The 17,835-nt window shown below is 41.7% G+C and overlaps 1 protein-coding gene across 7 annotated transcripts in view; it reads right to left on the reverse strand.

Moving 5' to 3' along the window:
• Positions 1 to 590: 590 nt before the first annotated feature.
• stas (Transmembrane protein stas) overlaps positions 591 to 17,835 on the reverse strand; it is a 50,749-nt gene continuing 33,504 nt past the window's right edge. For all 7 annotated transcript variants that reach the window (XM_076176064.1, XM_076176070.1, XM_076176071.1 and 4 more), the window contains 3 exons: positions 10,731 to 10,869; positions 7,455 to 7,546; positions 591 to 2,152 (listed from right to left, as the gene is read on the reverse strand). In XM_076176064.1, the coding sequence (XP_076032179.1) occupies positions 2,075 to 2,152; positions 7,455 to 7,546; positions 10,731 to 10,869 (309 nt within the window). In that variant the 3' untranslated portion in view covers positions 591 to 2,074. The remainder of the gene's footprint in view (positions 2,153 to 7,454; positions 7,547 to 10,730; positions 10,870 to 17,835) is intronic.

The raw sequence follows: 17,835 nt of genomic DNA on the forward strand, positions 1-17,835 counted from the left end.
TGGATTGAAGTGCATCATCTGGATGCAAGAAGTGGGTGGCAGTGAGTATACAAGGCATTGCATTATTTACCAAATTTACCTCATTGTAGTACACAGGAAAGGAGCAAACCTCATTAGGTCCTGTCTCCTATTCTCTAATTTTCTAACATTCCTAAATTCAGATTCATGTACAGTTCCAACTTATATATATCCTTGATTTCCAATTATCACATTTAGATTTGAACTTGTGTATTGTTTGAGCTTGGGTTATATCACCTAAGTTATTCCACATATCTGTATCTGTATTTATTCACAACCTTTTGACATGTGGTCTCTCTTTACTCCCATGACATCTTAAATCCCACCCATCTTTAATCAGGAGATCTGTCATTGCAACCTCCTTTAGTGACCTGAATACTGTAATCACATCACCTCTCTCTGATCTTTAAAAAGTTGGTAGATCCAGTACTTTTAGTCTTTCCTCATATGGTGTGTCAGCCAGGCTGGGTATCAGTAATCATGGCATGCAGTCCTAAATCCCTGAGCTTTAACAGAATAATATTTATACTAAAAACATGAACTTATCAAGGTTGGTTTTGAAATACACAGGAGAAATGGATTCATTTTATTGTCTAATAAAGTATTTCACATTAACAGCCAGTTCTCAGGCTAGAAAAGAAACAAGACTTTCAAGTCCTTGTTGGTAACTGACTGTGTTTGTATGGTCTTCTTGGACTAAACTTTATCATGAGGTCTGTTATATATAAATACAGGGGCCACAGACTGGAAGCCATGTTGCCAACACATGGCTCAGCTCAGTAAGTTCAAGTGTATTACAGATAGTTCTCTCTATTGTGAACCTCTAAAACTGAGAAATCTCCAACACCTTGAATAAAAATAAAAAGTTCCTAAACTACAAAATTCAAAATACAGTCATCATCTAATGAGCAGTTCACTGGTTCTGAACTACAGTCATGGCACAGAATGCCATGCCTTACAAATAACTAAACCAATGAGAAGAGTAAAATTTGGTTTGAACCTTAGCCTTAAGCCATCATTTCACTGCCAGCCCAAAAGTGCAGCTGTTCACCACATCTGTTATACCTTCTTCCACTACCTCTTAACAACCAGAAAGTTACGAGGCAACATTCACAAAATGGGCCAAGGTTCACAGGCTAGCTGCTGGGACAATGTGGAATATAAAATTTATCTGCAGCTTTGTCAGTGATGGGCCTGCCATTGCAACATGCCATAGAAATACACACATTAGACAATCTGACTGTACCAAAAGTACTTTATAATATTCTGGGCTTTTTTATACAAAGCATTTTCATTCTCAATACTGGACATTTCAAAATTTTAGTACCCCATTACAGAACTATCTGTAACTATGTGCTAAAAAGAATGTTATGAGGTATTTTGTACCAGTTTACTAATCTAACCAGTCCTTCAGCAGATATTTATCTGTTCAGAACACAAACTGCTGTGGTGTAAGTGGGTCTTCACATTAACTTGGCCACCCTTCCTTTGTAAGGGGGATGAAAGCCTTTGTACATTGATACACACTGTATTTGCCTAGTTACTTTAACATTCAATTATTTCATTACCATAGCAGGGGAATAGGACACTACCAATGTTCCCCTATGTGTTGTAAAAGGCAACTAAAGGGACTGAAACAAGGGACTAGGGGTTCCCCGATTTCATTTTTTTTTTGCCCATGCAGAGTAAAGGCATAAAAGTATATCTTTGTCACCTCCTTTTAAGAGGGACTAAAGCTTTTGTATAAAAAACATGTCTAACCTCCCTGAACTGCAAGCAGATTTCGTCAATATAATAATACAAACTTCTAAAATTAGACAACCCAGTGTGGCCGTTTTGGCTGCTGAAGACTCCACTGGTCTGATGCCTTGACAACAATGTGTCATTCAAATAAAATGAAGCATTATTACAACAAGAACAGATTTGGAAGGAAAATGACTTCATGGAATGATATTTTTCCCATTCATTCATGCTGTACACTTCCAGAACATCTGGAATTCTAGTTACACATAAATAACTTTTTCTCTGATACTAAACAAGACCTGCATCTAAAACCTTAGTCGAACTTCTCACGCAGCTGATTCTTGAGAATGATTGGAATGAGAGAAAGGACTGCTGCACCAGCCAAGAGAATCTGAAAGTAATGCCAGAATTACTACAAGTCATCATATTAGATTCAGTCTTAAACTAGAAAAAATGTGACTGTAACACCCCTAACATTGTCATGATTCACAATCATTATTCCATCATCAGACATAACCTATACATATACCAAAGGCTTTTTCCCCCTTACACAGGGGGTAGCCAAAAAGAAAATGGCATAGAAACCACTCCCACCCATTCCATTCCTATATATTCCACTCCCCTCCACCCTCCCTCCCTCTTATCTTGGCACCTCCTGGATGACGGGTCATCCCTGCATCCTGTCCACTGCCCTGGATCAGAGACAGTGTCGCAAGACACAGCACATCCACAGCAAGGCCACTTCATAAATTCGGTGACCCCCTCCTCTCCGTCCCCTCATGCAGATAAGGAGAAGACGAGGAGAAATCCCTTCGGGCTGCGTCAAATTTTTCTCATACATATTTCCTCTCCCCCCCATCCCCCACTCCCCCTCATGCATCACAGCATCATCTATACACAACCCCTCTCCATTCACCCCTATCTTCTGTCCTCTCCCGTCCTTCCTCCACAGACATTCCTCTCTTTTGTAATGCCCCTTTCACCCCATCCATCCATCTCATCCTAGGACGCCCCCTCATATTCACGCCTTCCACCTCTGCCTTCCACACTTCTTTTACTAATCTTTCTTCACTCATTCTTTCCATGTGTCCAAACCATCCTAATACTCTTTCATCAACCCTATCTCCCAGCTCCCTTTCCACCCCTGTTCTCCTTCTCACCTCCTCATTTCTCACTCTATCCAGCCTAGTAACCCCTATCATACTTCTCAGACATTTTATCTCAAACACATTCAAACTCCTTCTCTCTTCCTCTCTCATGTTCCATGTTTCTGCCCCGTACAATGCTGTTGGCACAATCACTCCTTCATATAACCTCCTCTTAGCATCCATTCCCAGATGTCTTTCTCATTACACTTTTCAATCCACCAAGGCATTTACTCGCTTCTCTCAATCTACATTCTACCTCCACCCCCACTCCTCCCTTTCCTGCCACATGCACACCCAAATATCTAAACTATCCACTTCCTCCAGTCTTTCACCCTTAATGCTCACTTCCACCCTGCTGTCACTCTCTCCCCTTGTACATCTCATCACCTTACTTTTACCCACATCTATCTTCAGCTTCCTTCTTTCACACACCTTCTCAAACTCTGTCACTAACTTACTCAATCCCTCCTCTGATCCTGCTACAAGTGCAGTGTCGTCAGCAAACAACAACTGGCTCACCTCCCACTTTTCTCCATTATCTTTAATCATCTCCAACCCATTACCCTTGCATTCACCTCTTGTACCACCCCATCCATGTAAAGATTGAACAACCAGGGCGATATAACACATCCCTGACGAAGTCCCACCTTTACCTCAAAACCATTCACTCTCTCCATTTCTAATCCTAACACAAGCTCTACTACTCTCGTAAAAACTCTTGACTGCTCTTAACAGCTTTCCTATCCCATATATCTGCAGTACCTCCCACAAAGCCTTCCTGTCTACCCTGTCATAAGCCTTTTCCAGATCCATAAAAGCCCAAAAAACATCCTTACCTTTTCCTATAGCTTTCTCACATATCTGTCTTACCACAAAAATCTGATTCTACACAACCCCTACCTGTCCTAAACCCACACTGTTCCTCACCAATTACTCCCTCTGTTCCTCTCAATCAAGACCCTCCCATAAGCCTTCCCAACTACACTCAACAAGCTGATCCCTCTGAAACTACTACACTCACACTTGTCCCCCTTTCCCTTGTAAAGCAGAACTATACAGGCAGTCCTCCGGCACTCTATCCTTTCTTAAACAAACATTAAATAACCTCACCAGCCAGTTCACCATAACTGTACCTCCTTTCTTCAGACATTCTGCATGGCATCCATCCAGACCAAGTGCCTTACCTGCTCTCATCATCTTAACAGCTGCTTTCACTTCATCCTTCCCTATTTCTCCTCCATTTTCCTCACACATCACTTTCATTTTCTTAGTGCTTCCCACTGCAACTACCTTTCCCTCCCTATCCTCCTTCACATTTAGCAACTCCCTAAAATACTCTGCCCACCTTCTTCTCACTGCCTTCTCTTCCATTATCATCTCTCCATCTGCACCTTTTACCTTTTCTTCTCTACTTGATTTGCCTCCTCTTTCTCTTTTAATTTCCTTCCAAAACATCTTTTTATTGCTTTCAAAATTTTCTGTCATACTCTTACCTCATTTCACATCTGCTCTCCTCTTTGCTTCCTTTATCTTATGCTTAACTTCCCTTCTCTTTACTTTGTACCTCTAATACAATTTCCTCATCCTAATTTGCAGCCAATCTATAAATGCCTGCTTCTTCTCTTCTACGCATTTCTTTGCTTCCTCATCCCACCACTCGCTACCCTTCCTTCTATTTCCTCCCGCCCTACTTGTTCCACACATCATCTTTGCACACCTTATGACTCCCTCCTTGAACCATCCCCATTCCTCCTCCACTCCTAGTTCTACTCTATCCTTTACTCTCTCCCACTCCTCTTTCAGCTTCTTATACTCACTCTCCTTTTTTTCCTCATTTAAGCCGTTCACTCTTAAGTACCTCCCTACCTTCTGCCCTTTTCCTCTTTCTCCACCTATTATCCACTCTCAATTTACCTTCCACCAGAAAATTATTTGATATTCCCCCACTCTCTCCCCTTAGAACATGTACATCCTTAACCCCTTCACTCCGGGCCAAAATCTTGCGGGCAGCATTAGCTGCTAGACGTGCAATGTTGCGTCATAATACTTGCATTATAAAAAATAAAGTAATCCCTATATTGCTCGTTCTCTTTCACCCGTGAATTTTGATAACCATAAAAAATATGATGAAGCCAGTTTACCGAGTATGGGGGTCACACAGGTACAATTACAATAAATATAATCAAGACACCGATATGGCAGCCTCGCGTACCCACTTGCTCCTCATGACGCCTACATAGGCGTCACCGTATGGAAGGGGTTAACTCTTCCTACCACTCCTAGTCACCACTATATAGTCCATTAACCTCTTCCATACGGTGCCGCCTACATAGGCGGCATGAGGAGCAAGTGGATACACGAGGCTGCCATATCGGTGTCTTGATTATATTTATTGTAGATGTCCCTGCATAACTGACATACTCTCTAAACTGGCTTCATCACATTTTCTATGGTTATAAAAATTCACGGGTGAAAGAGAGAATGATCGATATAAGCGGTGACTATTTTTATGGTGCGAGTATTATGACGCAACATCGTATGTCTAGCAGCTAATGCTGCCCGCGAGATTTTGGCCCGGAGTGAAGTGGTTAACGCTCTATCTGCCACCCTTCCACCCACCACCCTCTCCTATGTGTACTTATGCTTGACTTTCTTCCCAAACACTGTATTTGCTATTATCAACTCTCTTTCAAGACACACCACCATCATTTCTCCACTACGATTTTTACCTGGAACTCCATGCTTCCCAATCACTCCATCTATTGGTTCTTTTCCTACCGTAGCATAAAGGTCTCCAAAAACAACTACATTGACATTTCTCCCTAATCCCTCTATGCACTCATTTATATCTACCCAAAAAGCCTCCCTTTCCTCTACGCTCTTCTCAGTACCAGGTCCATACACACTTACAAAAACCCACATCTCCCTTCCCAGCTTCACCTTCATCCACATCAACCTTGATGAAACCTCCTTCCACTCCACTACCCACTTACTTATATATATATAATAGTGTGAACTTCTTTGATTCTTGGTAGTCAAGGGTAAGAACAGGATTTCTGAGTTGGGGGTGGCGGGTTGCACATTTTGTTAGAAGTAACTACCACTTCTATCCTTGTGGACAATAATTTTACTAGAGAGATGGTAGATGAAATTTAAGAGAAGTAACAGAATAGATGCACAATATAAATCAAATAATTAGATTAGCATTCTTGTGTCTTGCTGCACTGCTTCTGACCTGGGCAAGAGACAAAGATGACCCTTCATCCATACGGAACTAAGATAAGAGGGAATCAAGGGTGATGGACGGGAGTGGAATGGGTGGGAATGGGTGCATCCCTTGATTTAGCTACCTCCCATATAAGAAGGAAGAAGCCTTCAGTATATACAGTAGCCGCGAAATGTTTGGGCGCAAAATTATAGGCGCCCCAACTATCCCCTAAACTCAAAACATGCGAAAAATACAACTTTCCACCCAAACTTTTCGCTATTTTTCAATGCTAGCGTTTGTACCCGTATTTAGCCGAGACAATACACACTATTTGGCAACTCTGTTTAGGTGCACTCGATGTCACATGGAGTCACTTTCTAAACATCTCTCACGGAGAGTAGTCTTTTTTTTGCGGTGGTCTCTGTTTTTGTGCCTTGATATCTCCGTAATGGGAAGTGGTAAAGAGCTGGAAAGAGACACAGTTGTTACAATCATAACCCTCTATAAGGAGGGTTATAAGTGTAAAGATATTGCTACTGCAGTTAGAACCATAGAAGTACGATTTGATATCTTCCTGGGCGGACCAGAGCGATGCTTTTGAGTACAAATGATGTCACTTCCTTCGTCTCGGTCCACTTTTGCACTTGACGCACTTCTTTACCACTTCCCATTACGGAGATATCAAGGCACAAAAACAGAGACCACCGCAAAAAAAAAGACTACTCTCCGTGAGAGATGTTTAGAAAGTGACTCCATGTGACATCGAGTGCGCCTAAACAGAGTTGCCAAATAGTGTGTATTGTCTCGGCTAAATACGGGTACAAACGCTAGCATTGAAAAATAGCGAAAAGTTTGGGTGGAAAGTTGTATTTTTTGCATGTTTTGAGTTTAGGGGAAAGTTGGGGCGCCTATAATTTTGCGCCCAAACTTTTCGCGGCTACTGTAGATATAAATAGATAAATAGATAGCAATATTTTTCAAATGAAAACTGGTTTTCAATCATACAAGAATATTGTGTGACTCTGGTCCATAGGGATGTCAGTCCCTGAAATATTGATATTATAAAATTTATGGAGAGAAGAAGGCAGTGTGTAACAATTTATGATCCTCAGGGGACACAGTAGTGGTATTCTTGTCCCCCAGCCATGTGATGCTAAGTAAAAATGAAGAGGTGTGAATCAAGGGGTGGTAAAGGAGAGATTTAAAACAAGGAGTGAGAGGAATTAAAGTGATCAACATTCCTATTTATTGGAGATTAGTCTCCAATCATAATGGAGTGCTCCATGACTGGTACACGAGCCTCACTTAAGTCCATAAAGTACTTAGAGCCAACTTACAATGGAGGTGAAGGAGAAAGCATCTGTTGAGGAGGTCAGTTCATATAACGTTGTCCCAGCCTGTACTGCAAGGATACTTGGAGGTGCCACACCTTAAATAAAAAAGAAAAAAATTATGCAATAAGAAAAATGGAAGAGAAATACAAATAACCTTTCACACACACACACACACATATATATATATATATATATCTACCTATATACCAGAAGCTAAAATAAGAAGGAGTGAAAGGTGGTGATGACAATGGGTGTTTGCCTCTGACTTGGCTATTTTCCTTATAAAGCAGAAGAAGCCCTTGGTAGATTGATAGATATACCAAAAGGTTTTTTCCTCCTCACAAGGAAATTAATTAAATCTTAAATACATTGCAAGCAGTGATTCTGGACAACAGGAAAAAACTAATAACCATGTCCAATAGGGTGGCACTGAAAAAATTATTTTCGATTTTTCTTGCTGCCTTTCACCAAGTTGTTTGTATAGTTGAAAAAAATATTTCTTGCAAAATTTTGAGTGAAATCGGTTAATATTTAGAACTGCCCGCATCGATGTTGAAGTTTCGAGAATTGGTTATAAGGAAAGAAAAAGAGAAAACATCGGATAGAAAATTGAACTAACTGAAACGGTCAATTTCTCTTCAAAAACAGAACAAATACAGAACAAAAAACAGAAGAAAGTCTCATCATTGATCAATCAGCACTTCACTTGGAGGGATTTTCCTTCCGATGTTGCTCAACTACTTGAAGGATGAACTGATGCTGAGACTCATCTCTGGTCAACTGCAAAATTGAAATCCTGCATCAAAGCGACACCTCTCTCGCACGATCATTGATGACTCCAAGAGCTTTGGCACGTCGTTGACCAAGAAGGTATTGCGTATCATTTTTCCAGTCTTCCACCGGGAGTTCCAGGAACTTTCGACCACATCCAAGTCGATCGAGAAGAAGGGAACTCGCAGGCGTTGCAAAGTCTGAGAGCCTCTTGGACGTTGCTCCAGAAGGGTTCAACTTGATTCGTTTAGGGGGTTGCTTTCCTCCTTCCGCACCAACTTCCTTCATGGCTTTCGCAAGTTCTTCAAGAACCGTCTCTGGCGTTTCAAAATCAAAGAGAGCCAGGCCCACAAGGTGCTCGCTGAGGTACCAAAGGTGCCTTCCAAAGGTTCCAACAACGGCTTTTGAAAGCCCTTTGTCAACATCCTCATACTTCACGAGAGACTGGTAAAATCGAAGGTCTCTTGCTGGAGCTGCCGTAGTCTCTACAGCCGAGTACCATGCTGGCACATACAGAAACAGCACGAAGTTGATGGATCTTTTTAGTCCTTTTCTTTCTGAACTAGTGAGCTGGAACTGGTCCCTCAGAACCCAAATCTTCATTCCGTAGATCAGCGTCGCCATCCATCTGGCTCGGTGTAACGCTCCAGGGCGACGAAGATGTACCCCTCGAGGAGGCAAGCCTCCCAAAGTGATGATAGAGAGTTCCAGCAGTTCCTTGTAGTCATCACGCGCGTTTGACTTTTGGTGAGATATCGACCAAAGAGCTCCAGAAAATTACTTTCGCTTTTCGAGAAGAGGGGCAACAATCTCCTCGTCGAGAAGAGGGCGAACGTCTTCTGATGTCGTTGCCAGGAACATCCATTGGTTCTTGAATCTTGAGAATAGAACTATCTCAGGTCCCGTCGACGGTCCCATACATTCTGTGAAGGCTTTCATTGCAACGAGTTCATGCATGTGATGTCGGCACGCAAGATTGAGAAGCTGTCGTCCAAGCGCTTGCTCTAGAAGGATGCACGTTCCCTCCAATGATCCCCGTGTTCCGAAGCCGTGGTATCGAAGCCGAGCCCAATTACACGGTCTTCAAGGCCCCAGTCCTGTAAAGCTTCCATCACAGCGTCAGCCTGGGCTTTTCCGGTTCCAGACGGGAGCATAGGTACACCAAGAAGCTTGTCCACTCCATCTCCCGAGAGACCAAGATGGCTAAGCGATCCACAACTCCGCCAGTGACATGTGGAACGATTTTTCCGTCCCAGTGGACAATCAGTGGAGTGTCTGGAGAGAAGTTCTTTTTTATCTCTTCTGCCAACAAAGCTCGATGGGACCTTCGGGATCGACGGATAGACTCTCGATTCAGTGCGAGTGTTGCTTTATCATGTCCCAGAACTGGAGACAGTTGCTTCTACCAGATGAACAGCACCCCGATTGCTTGTTTTTCGATGTGGCAGTTCTTAATATGCACCGATTAAGCTGAAAATTTACGTAACTTATTTTCGTATGAATAACCTATGATCCCACAAAGGGCCGTATGAAAATTCCAACTTTTAAAAATTACCCCCCATGTTCAGTGCCACCCTAATGTCCAAGTGATTCATAGAAACCACCCTTGATTACACCTCCACAGCATGGTTCCCAACAATGAGCAAGACAAACAAACAATTTACAAACTTCACAGAGGTAAGCACTAGGAGTAATCAGGACACGCCAAAACCTACTGGACACCTACATCTATCTATATACCAAGGGCTTCTTCCAACTTATACAGGAGGTAGCCAAGTCAAAGGCATGCACCAACTTCCACACATTCTACTCCCATCCACCACCCTTACGTCCGTCTTATCTTAGCTCCTCATGGATGAAAAGTCATCCATGTCTTCTGCCCACTGCCTGGGTCGGAAGCAATGCAGCAAGACACACAAACTGCCTCAAATGGAACCATCACACAGAAAACACCAAAAGCCACATCTTACACTGCCCCACCCTAGCTATATGCCAACAATATAGTATTTTTCTTTTCCTCCAGTGACTGAAGTGCCAATACTTTGGCTACTGCCAGTTTCTTAGGAGCCATGAGAGGTCTGAGGCAACAAATTGATTACCATTATAAGAATCTGCAATTACTCTTGACTATTTCCCCAAATTTCTACTCAACTTTATCTTCTTGCTACCATGTTCATTTCTTTCAAAATTCAATCCATGTATATAGGAAACAACCAGGGTAATATCATACACCTACATCAACCCAACATCTACATGTGCACAACACAAATAGCTCCACTGATTAGTATCATGCTTTTATCTGTATGAATAAGGAAAAAAATTCCTACAGCTAATTAAAGCTATTTGGCACTGGAATAAATATGTTATGCACACTGAAAGTGTGAATAACATATTCCTACCAGCTGAAAACAATTGTGGCAATAGTCTAAACAAAAATACAAGGCCATTCGTGCATTCTAGTTTGAGACATACAATTAAGCACCTTTGTCTCTTAACTTTTAAACTCACCTAAAAATGTTCCAAGCCAAAAAGGAGTTAATGGTACATTAATGATGGGGCTTGTTATATTAATGAACCAGTTGGGGAGAAATGGAGTAATTCGAAGGAATATAATGTAGAATAACAAGTTGTCCCGATGCTTCTCCACCTATGAGAAAAGAATAAAATTAATACTCTTGATAGAGTTAAAAATAAATTATAATATACATCTTTAACTTTTCCTTGCAGGAGATCTACAAACCCCAGATAACTAGCAATAGCTTCCAAATTAGACCACATATCACTCAAAGAAGAAACATTGCGCTGCTGTCTGGATGAGCTGTTCAGTGTCTTATGTGTGGTGATAGCTATCTGGGATAATGTGAGCCTGAGGTCAGGCTAAGCCTGTGTTGGTACTGCTCCAGTGCTGGATAATGACCCAAACACAGTTGTGCTAATGTGATTCTTGCCTGTTGAGGGAATGATATCTTAGTATGGTTAATGACTTGGGAGTGATTGCTTTGTAATCTGGGTGTATTTATATTTTTGTGTGGGTATGTTCTTGACTTATCATCCAGGAGGAGGCAAGATAAGAGGGAAAGACAGGGGTGGATGAGAGTGGAGTATGTGGGGATGGAATGGGTTGGGAGTGGATTTTATGCCTTTGTTTTTTGGCTACCTCCCTTGTAAGGGGGAAATTTGGTAAATGTATGTATGTATGTTCTCAGGTACTGGCAGGAGGTTGTTTTAGGTAAAGATTTAACAAAATTATTCTTCTTGCTAAACCCAGGTTAATGTAAACTACATTGTCATTGTGGCAGTTATTGTTTCTGTCCCAGAAAACTCCTCTGTGTGTTCACTTTTTTTTTATTTTTAAATGTCCAAATATCAAACTTAATGGTATGTTACATTGATTGGCCTTCCACCCACATTAGCATCACTCAGAAAACAACACATGGAGACCATGGTCGAAGCAAGATGTGCCAGAATGAACGCTCTGAACCCGCTATTAAGCAACTCATGAATGAACGAATTTGAAAGCAAGCCTAGTTGTTTACAAAGATATGGTGAAGGGAGAAGTGAATTAATTGTGACCAGAATGTAAACTTCTTTGTATCTCCATTTTTATCTATTTTTTTTTTTTGTTCTTTTTTATATAAAAAAAAAAGGAAAGAAGCAAAGAAACTACAAAAGACAAAGAACCAGCAAAAAGATACTTGGAAGAAAGCAGAATAGAGACTCCACTTGGTGTCATTTGAAAGAAGATGTGGCTTTCTCAAACCAAGGGAGTGCCAAAGGTCTGAAAGTTTTTTTTTCAGGGTTTGAAGGGGAAGGAAATATTATGCATAGAGGGTTAGAAATGGATAGAGAGCCTAGGTACAGAAATATAATGAGAAATAGACATAAATGACATGTTGGATGAATTAATAGAGGTCAAAAGTGAGTATAAAATAATGTACAAAGAAGTAGCTCTGCTAAGGAAAGCCAATGAGGAGAATAATAGGGAGATAGATGACTTAAGAAAGGAATTGAATAAATTAAAGGGAGAAAATGAAAGGTTAAGTGAAGATATAAATAGGAAAGAGGCATTAAAAAAGGAGATAAAAGATCAAATGCAGGCAGTGACTGAAAAGGTGGAAGAAAAAATCAAAGAAAATGACTTACAGGAAATAAAGAAACGGTGGAAAATAGAACAGGAATGTCAAAAAGTATCCTCTAAAGAAATAGTGGAGCAACAGGTCAAGAAGAATCCCTAGTTAATGGTGATCCAAGTGATTAAAGAGAAAGGCAACTTAGGGACACGGTGGATAAAAAAAAAAGATGTATTGTTATCTATGGCATTAAAAAGAAGCATAATGTTCCTAGATATCAGAAGGAAAAGGTGGAGAAAGAGATTGCTAAGGAAATTCTGAAAGAATTACAAGCGGAAGAACAGGGTTTAGATAGGGAAAACGAGGAGACATAGAATGGGTAGATACTTTAAAGAAAAACAATACAGGCCACTGAAAGTAAAGCTTAGAACACAAACAATTGCAGAAGTACTATCCAGAACAATGAAATTAACAAATAGTGAACAATACAAAAATATATGGATAAAAAAAGAAATGAGAGAGGAAGAAAAAGAAAGAGAAAAAGAACTTAGAAATGAAGCAAATGAAAAAAGCAAAAAAGGAACTGAAACTGACAAGAATTATTTTTTTGAGAGTGGTAGACCTGAGGCTGAGAAAATGGTATACAAGGAAAAAGGAAACAAAGCAGGCAGAAAAAGATGAGGAGAAAGGAAATTACATACATACATATACCAAAAACTTTTTCCCCCTACACAGGGGGTAGCCAAAAAGAAAAAGGTATAGAAATCACTCCCACCCATTTCATTTCCCATATATTCCACTCCCCTCCACCCTCCCTCCCATCTTGGCACCTCCCGGATGACGGGTCATCCCTGCATCCTGTCCACTGCCCTGGGTCAGAAGCAGTGTCGCAAGACACAGCACATCCACAGCAAGGCCGCTTCATAAGTTCAGCGACCCCCCCCCCTCCGTCCCCTCATGCAGAAAAGGAGAAGACGGGGAGAAATCCCTTCGGGCTGCGTCAAATTTTTTTTTCATACATACTTCCTCACCCCCGAACCCCCACCCACTCCCCCTCATGCAACACAGCAGCATCTATACACAACCCTTCTCCATTCACCCCTATCTTCTGTCCTCTCCCGTCCTTCCTCCACAGACATTCCTCTCTTTTTTAAAGCCCCTTTCACCCCATCCATCCATCTCATACTAGGACGCCCCCTCATATTCACTCCTTCCACCTCTGCCTTCCACTCATTCTTTCCATGTGTCCAAACCATCCTAATACTCTTTCATCAACCCTATCTCCCAGCTCCCTTTCCACCCCTGTTCTCCTCCTCACCTCCTCATTTCTCACTCTATCCAGCCTAGTAACCCCTATCATACTTCTCAGACATTTCATCTCAAACACATTCAAACTCCTTCTCTCTTCCTCTCTCATGTTCCATGTTTCTGCCGTGTACATTACTGTTGGCACAATCACTCCTTCATATAACCTCCTCTTAGCATCCATTCCCAGATCTCTATTTCTCATTACACTTTTTAATCCACCAAGGCATTTACTCGCTTCTCTCAATCTACATTCTACCTCCACCCCCAATCCTCCATTTCCTGTCACATTCGCACCCAAATATCTAAAACTATCCACTTCCTCCAGTTTCTCACCCTTAATGCTCACTTCCAACCTACTGTCACTCTCTCCCCTTGTACATCTTCTCATCACCTTACTTTTGCCCACATTTATCTTCAGCTTCCTTCTTTCACACACCTTCTCAAACTCTGTCACTAACTTCCTCAATCCCTCCTCTGATCCTGCTACAAGCGCAGTGTCGTCAGCAAACAACAGCTGGCTGTCGTAAGCCTTTTCCAGATCCATAAAAGCCCAAAAAACATCCTTACCTTTTCCTATAGCTTTCTCACATATCTGCCTTACCACAAAAATCTGATCTACACATCCCCTACCTGTCCTAAAACCACACTGTTCCTCACCAATTACTCCCTCTGTTCCTCTCCTAATCCTCTCAATCAAGACCCTCCCATAAGCCTTCCCAACTACACTCAACAAGCTGATCCCTCTGTAACTACTACACTCACACTTGTCCCCCTTTCCTTTATAAAGCGGAACTATACAGGCACTCCTCCAGTCCTCCGGCACTCTACCCTCTTTTAGATAAACCCACACTGTTCCTCACCAATTACTCCCTCTGTTCCTCTCCTAATCCTCTCAATCAAGACCCTCCCATAAGCCTTCCCAACTACACTCAACAAGCTGATCCCTCTGTAACTACTACACTCACACTTGTCCCCCTTTCCTTTATAAAGCGGAACTATACAGGCACTCCTCCAGTCCTCCGGCACTCTACCCTCCCTTAAATAAATATTAAATAACCTCACTAGCCAGTCCACAATAACTGTACCTCCTTTCTTCAGGAAATTAAAAATAGCTTATACCAATATAAATGGAATAACTTCAGGAATGAATGAATTAAATGATTATCTGGCCTTAGAAAAACCAGACATAATGGGAATAGTGGAAACTAAATTAAAGTATACTCTACCACCCAACACTGTGGGACATTAATTTCGACTAATAAAGATTTAAATGTAACAAAAATAACTGAAGGAGAAAATAATGTAGAATCAATTATGATACAAGTTGAAAGCAAATATATGAAGAGTAGAAAATTTGTAGTGGTGAATGTGGCCCCCATAGTACAGTCCTGGACAGAAAGTGATCATTCCAAAATATTAGAAAATACAAAATACAAACTAATATACTGAGGGACAGAGGAAATATACTTTAGGGTCTATATGGGGTGCCCCTACGGACCAGAGCCACAGATCATTTTGTCTATGATAGAGGAAAACTCTTCATAGAGAAATGATGACACTTTTATAGAACGACTGTCCCTCCATTATGCTGTCCTCCAACCCCTTGCTGCTGTCCTGTACCATTTCTCTGAGTATTCATTTTCTGCTGTGGGGGAAGTCCCTGTGGTGGGGGAAAAGAATACTGCCACCAATTATTTCCACTTGGATCGTAAGAGGTGAGAAGAAAGGGACAAGGAGTGGGACTAGGCATACTTCTCCTTGTAGCCCCACAGGGGACATTCCTAAAAGAAAAAGTAAAGGCATAAGAGGGTCTGGGAGTTTTCGGACCAGCACCATAAGGTTTGGGTCTTTTAATGTATGTGGATGTGGTACAGATGAGAGTAAAAGGGAAGAGATAGGTAGTATGTTTGTGAGAAGAAAGATGGATGTGTTGGCTTTGAGTGAAACTAAGCTGAAAGGGAAGGGTGAGTGTAAGTTTGGGAGTGTAAGTGGGAGGTTATCAGGAGTGAAGAGAGGGCGAGGGAGGGAAGGGGTGGCTATTCTAGTAAGTGAAGAGATAGGTAAACGTGTAGTGGAGTGGAAGGAGGTTTCCTCAAGGATAATGTGGATGAAGGTGAAACTGGAAAAGGAGATGTGGGTCTTTGTAAGTGCATATGGGCCTGGCAGTGAGAAGAGTGTAGAAGAAAGGGAGGCCTTTTGGATAGATTTAAATGAGTGCATAGAGGATTTAGGGAGAAATGTCAATGTAATAGTATTGGGAGACCTTAATGCTAGGGTAGGAAATGATCCAATTGATGGAGTGGTTGGGAAATGTGGAGTTCCAGGAAAGAATCGTAGTGGAGAGTTGATGGTGGAAATGTGTCTAGAAAGAGAGTTGATGATAGCAAATACAGTGTTTAGGAAAAAAGTCAAGCATAAGTACACATGGGAGAGGGTGGTGGATGGAATGGTGGTAGATAGAATATTGATGGACTATGTAGTGGTAAATAGGATTATGATAGGAAGAGTTAAGGATGTATATGTGCTAAGGGGAGAGGGTGGGGTAATATCAGATGATTTTTTGGTGGAAGGTAAGTTGACAGTGGAGGATAGATGGAGGAAGAGGAAAGGGACAAAAGGTAGGGAGGTGCTTATAGTGAATTCTTTACATGAAAAGGAGAAGGAGTACAAGAAGAAGCTGAGAGAGGAGTGGGAGGGAGTGAAGGATAGAGTAGAGCTAGGTGTGGAGGAGGAATGGGGATGGTTCAAGGAGGGAGTCTTAAAGTGTGCAAGGATGGTGTGTGGAACAAGAAGGACAGGAGGAAATAGAAGGAAGGGTAGTGAATGGTGGGAGTAGGAAACAAAGATGGTTGTAGAAGAGAAGAAGCGAGCTTTCACAGATTGGTTACAAAATAGGATGAGGGAGTCATATGAGAGGTACAAAGAAAAGAAAAGAGAAGTAAAGAAAAAGGTAAAGGAGGCAAAGAGGAGAGCAGATGTGAAGTGGGGTAAGAGTATGACAGAAAATTTTGAAAGTAATAAAAATATGTTTTGGAAAGAAATTAAGAGAGGAAGAGGAGGCGAATCAAGTAGAGAAGAAAAGGTAAAAGGTGCAGATGGAGAGATGATAATGGAAGAGAAGGCAGTAAGGGGAAGATGGGCAGAATATTTTAGGGAGTTGCTAAATGTGAAGGAGGATAGGGAGGGAAAGATAGCTGCAGTGGGAAATGCTAAGAAAATGACCGTGATGAGTGAGGAGAATGGAGGAGAAATAAGGAAGGATGAAGTGAAGGCAGTTGTTAAGATGATGAAAGCAGGTAAAGCACCTGGTCTGGATGGATGCCATGCAGAATGTCTAAAAAAAGGAGGTACAGTGATGGTGGACTGGCTGGTGAGGTTATTTAATGTTTGCTGGAGAGAGGGTAGAGTGCCGGAGGACTGGAGGAGTGCCTGTATAGTTCCACTTTACAAGGGAAAAGGGGACAAGTGTGAATGTAGTAGTTTCAGAGGGATTAGCCTGTTAAGTGTAGTTGGGAAGGCTTATGGGAGGATCTTGATTGAGAGGATTAGGAGAGGAACAGAGGGAGTAATTGGTGAGGAACAGTGTGGATTTAGGACGGGTAGAGGTTGTGTAGATCAGATCTTTGTGGTAAGACAAATATGTGAGAAAGCTATAGGAAAGGGGAAGGATGTTTTTTAGGCTTTTATGGATCTGGAAAAGGCTTAAGATAGGGTAGACAGAAAGGCACTGTGGGAGGTTATGCAGATATATGGGATAGGAGGAAAGCTTCTAGGAGCTGTCAAGAGTTTTTATGAGAGTAGTAGAGCTTGTGTCAGGATTAGAAATGGAGAGAGTGAGTGGTTAGAGGTAAAGGTGGGACTTCGTCAAGGATGCGTTATGTCACCCTGGCTGTTCAACTTATACATGGATGGGGTAGTGCAAGAGGTAAATGCAAAGATAGTGGGTCAGGGATTGGAGATGGTTAAGAAAATAGAGAAAAGTGGGAGGTGACCCAGCTGTTGTTTGCTGACGACACTGCGCTTGTGGCAGGATTGGAGGAGGGACTGAGGAAGTTGGTGACAGAGTTTGGGAGAGTATGTGATAGAAGAAAGCTAAAGATAAATGTGGGTAAAAGTAAGGTGATGAGATGTACAAGGGGTGAAAGTGGCAGTAGACTGGAAGTGAGCATTAAGGGAGAGCGACTGGAGGAAGTGGATAGTTTTAGATACTTGGGTACAAATGTGGCAGGAAAAGG

The sequence above is a fragment of the Oratosquilla oratoria genome, chromosome 38, assembly GCF_046742065.1.
Source record: "Oratosquilla oratoria isolate Oo_2021 chromosome 38, ASM4674206v1, whole genome shotgun sequence".
Classification (NCBI taxonomy): Eukaryota; Metazoa; Arthropoda; class Malacostraca; order Stomatopoda; family Squillidae; genus Oratosquilla; species Oratosquilla oratoria.